This window comes from Etheostoma cragini, unplaced genomic scaffold (genome assembly GCF_013103735.1).
Source record: "Etheostoma cragini isolate CJK2018 unplaced genomic scaffold, CSU_Ecrag_1.0 ScbMSFa_4663, whole genome shotgun sequence".
NCBI lineage: Eukaryota > Metazoa > Chordata > Actinopteri > Perciformes > Percidae > Etheostoma > Etheostoma cragini.
Window position 1 is genome coordinate 62,131 of NW_023269056.1, and position 3,783 is coordinate 65,913.

At 47.7% G+C, this 3,783-nt stretch overlaps 1 protein-coding gene and 1 long non-coding RNA gene across 2 annotated transcripts in view; one reads left to right on the plus strand and one right to left on the minus strand.

The window, feature by feature from the left end:
• Window positions 1–311: 311 nt before the first annotated feature.
• LOC117941252 lies at window positions 312–776 on the plus strand. The gene is made up of 2 exons (XR_004655883.1): window positions 312–446; window positions 700–776. It is a non-coding gene; the product is annotated as an uncharacterized LOC117941252 (long non-coding RNA).
• A 507-nt stretch (window positions 777–1,283) lies between these two features.
• LOC117941254 (NLR family CARD domain-containing protein 3-like) overlaps window positions 1,284–3,783 on the minus strand; it is a 3,284-nt gene continuing 784 nt past the window's right edge. The window contains exons 3-4 of the mRNA XM_034866319.1: window positions 2,665–2,840; window positions 1,284–2,002 (exon numbers count right to left, since the gene is read on the minus strand). Of these exons, the coding sequence (XP_034722210.1) occupies window positions 1,344–2,002; window positions 2,665–2,840 (835 nt within the window). The 3' untranslated portion in view covers window positions 1,284–1,343. The remainder of the gene's footprint in view (window positions 2,003–2,664; window positions 2,841–3,783) is intronic.

Genomic DNA, 3,783 nt, shown 5'->3' on the forward strand with positions numbered 1-3,783 from the left:
ACAGCTGGAATCAGTCTCAGTTTTCCCTCCAAGGATGTGTTGTACTTCTTCAGGTCCAACTCATCCAGAACCTCCTCTGACATATGCAGCATGTAGGCCAGAGCTGAGCAGTGGATCACAGAGAGTTTCTTCTCTGACCTGTTCTCTGACTTCAGGAATTCTTGGATCTCCTGATGGACTGAGTGGTCCTTCATCTCTGTCAGACAGTGGAAGATGTTGATGCTTCGGTCAGGAGAGGTATTTGTCTTCTTCATCTCCTTCAGGTTGTTGATGGCTCTCTGGATGATTTCTGGACTGTTGTCTGTCTGACCCAGCAGGCCTCCTAAGAGTCTCTGGTTGGACTCCAGAGAGAGGCCATGAAGGAAGCGGACAAACAGGTCCAGGTGGCCATTTTTACTCCTCAGGGATTTCTCCATGGCTCTCTTCAGGAAGACATCCAGGGATGGGTCATTTTCCCTGTCACGATCCATGGGTTGGGAATGGACACTGGCCCTCTCATCATCAGTAGCATCTTCTTTATCCATGGGTTGGGAATGGACACTGGCCCTCTCATCATAGGTAGCATCTTCTTTATCCATGGGTTGGGAATGGATATTGTTCCAGTCATCATCAGTCCCATCATCTTCATCCACAGACTGGGAATGTTCTATGTCCCTGTCATCATCCTCCAGAGATATATCAATGCTCTTGTTTTTCCAGTCTTCTCCCAGGAAGTCCTTGAGTACCTGTGTGTTCCTGTTGGTGTAACAGTGGAACAGGTAGACTGCAGCCAGAAACTCCTGAATGCTCAGATGAACGAAGCAGTAGAATTGTTTCTGCAAGATCCCACTCTCTGTTTTGAAGATCTGTGTACAGACTCCTGAGTACAGCGAGGCCTCTGTGACATCCAGACCACAGCGCTCCAGGTCTTCTTGGTAGAACATGATGTTTCCTTTCTCCAGCTGTTCAAACGCCAGCCTCCCCAGCTTCAGAAGAACTTCCCTGTCGGCCTCCATCAGCTCCTGTGGACTCGTCTCATGTCCCTCGGCATACTTGAGATTCTTTCTCTTTGTCTGAACCAGCAGGAAGTGGGAGTACATGTCAGTCAGGGTCTTGGGCAGCTCTCCTCTCTGGTCTGTAGTCAACATGAGGTCCAGGACTGTAGCAGTGATCCAGCAGAAGACTGGGATCAGACACATGATGTGGAGGCTCCTGGAGGTCTTGATGTGGGAGATGATACTGCTGGACAACTCTTCATCACTGACTCTCTTCCTGAAGTACTCCTCCTTCTGGGCATCAGTGAAGCCTCGTACTTCTGTTACCCTGTCAACATACGCAGGAGGGATCTGATTGGCTGCTGCAGGTCAGGAAGTTATCCAGACGAGAGCCGAGGGAAGCAGCTTCCCCTGGATGAGGTTTGTCAACAGCAGGTTGACTGAGGACTTGTGTGTGACATCAGGAACAGCCTTCTTCTTGTTGAAATCCAGTGAAAGTCTGCTTTCATCCAGGCCGTCAAAGATGAAGAGAAGTCTGGAGGCAGCGAGCTGGTCTGCTGGGACCTCCTGTAATGTTGGATGGAAAACACGGAGCAGCTCCAGAAGACTGTACTGCTCATCTTTGATCAGGTTCAGCTCCCTGAAGGAAAGAGGAATCACCAGATCGACATCTTGGTTCTCCAACCCCTCGGCCCAGTCCAGACAGAACTTCTGCACTGAGAAGGTTTTTCCAACGCCAGCGACGCCGATCATCAGAACGACTCTGATGGGTTTCTGTTGGCCAGGTGAGGCTTTAAAGATGTTGCTGCACTTGATTTGAGAGTCATGGAGGGTCTCCATCTTGGAAGATGTCTCCAGCTGCCTCACCTCATGTTGGGTATTAACCTCCTCTCTCAGTTCGTCTGTGAGGTAGAGCACAGTATAGATCCTGCTGAGGGGGGTTCCGCTTCCTGTTTCATCGGGTCCCTCAGTTACTCGTTCACATTTCTCCTTCACAAGGCTCTGATGTTCACATTTAACAATGAGCACTGTGAGAAAATACAAAAAGTAGATTCATTAATAGTGATGGTTTTCATTATTGAACTTAATATACTCACAAGAGGACACAAACTCAAGCTACATAAAGTAAAACAGAGCAATGACCCCAGAGTCTCCCGAGAGGAATGAACTATGGACACAGAGACGGCTCAACCAAATAACATTATCCGGGGTGCATTGACAATAAATCTTCATTGTGGAAAGACCTGCAAGAACAAAAGGGGGCTTAAGATACACCAAAGCCAGACCAACTGTGGAAAAGAGGGTCACGGGAGCACCCACAGTGGTAGCACCTGGTGAGATGCAGGAGAACTCCAGGCAGGAAGCACCCTACACCACTAGAGATCTCTCACCACCTGTGTCACCTCAAGACCTCAGGAGGGACCAACATGATGCCAACCCCAGCCTGCGAGGAAACAAATCAAATGGCCCTAGATGGACAAAAACAAAGGGTGGTACCAACCAGACCAAGAGCTTGACAAAGTGCTAGAAACAACACTAGCAGGGATGGCTGAGCAGAAAGTCAATACTCTCACAATAAAAACCTACATCCTGGCAAGGGAGCGTTTTGGAATTGAGGAGAAGAAAGTCAACATCAAGCCTGCATGGAGGACTTATCAGACAACATCATCAGACAGATGTAAAGTCTTACTTGATCTGGATGTTTCTCCACACAGTGGACAGCATGAGTCTCCTGAGGAAAACTGGTTGATGCACTGTCTGCAGAACCAGTGTCCACAGCTGTTAGAGACTGGATCCTTCAGGACGTCCTGACACAAAGCACAGCAGGACGGCTGCTCCTCCTCAGAGACATCAGTCCTCTTCTCTCTGTCAACACAAAGATATTCATTTTTTTAAATGAAAACCTTTTATAAGTTATTGTAACAAAACATTGTAGCAACAATGTCTATAAAATCAGGAAATCAGTCTAATCAGGGAGCAGAAAGCTGCCAGCTGCTGTTTTGGTTCATGAATTGCAAAATGTCAGGATTAAGGGGACTATAGATCAAGAGGTGTGGTTATCAATAAACACTCTCTCTCACATCACTGTTTGAAGCCAAAGACTGTCCAAAATATGGATGTAGTCTCCGAGTGGAGCTGAGGTGGGCTAAAGAAAACAAGTGTCTGGGGAAATGAAGAATCCAGAAGTTGCAGATGTAGGTGGAGTAGCTCAGAAAGATTAAGGCAGTGACGAGACCCCACTGATGGACAGCCGTACGACGTGAGACCAGCAACGGAAACCGATGGAACCAGGTGACAACAGAGGGGAACCTGGGACAGCAGACTATTGAATCTGGGAAACCCATAGCTCTGGAACGTGAGGCAACATAGGCTGTGGTAGCTGGGACATCAATCAACAGGTTTTTGGTGTTCAATTAGATGCACAAACCCAAAAGAAACAAGCCTGGGTTTCCTCAAACTCCCATCTCAGAACGAAAACCCAAAGAGGAGAATATTGTGGATTTGTGCAATTTAAACGTGCCCCACTAGTGGAATAACGTCACATTGACCACTGACACTGAACCAACCACCCGTGTAACTAACTGCGGTCGAGCTGACGGTCTCTCCCGTCTCCATGGCCAAACCAGCTCAGCTCAGCAGGTCCTGGATTCCTGGATCACTACAGTTAGAATGGATTATAGTAACTTTAACCACTGCTCGTTTTAAAAAGTCCACCGCTAGAAAACATCAAAAAGACCTGTGTTAGCGTAGATAACTATTTAGACCTGGACCTTGGGACAACAGACACTCTGGACCTTGGGACAACAGA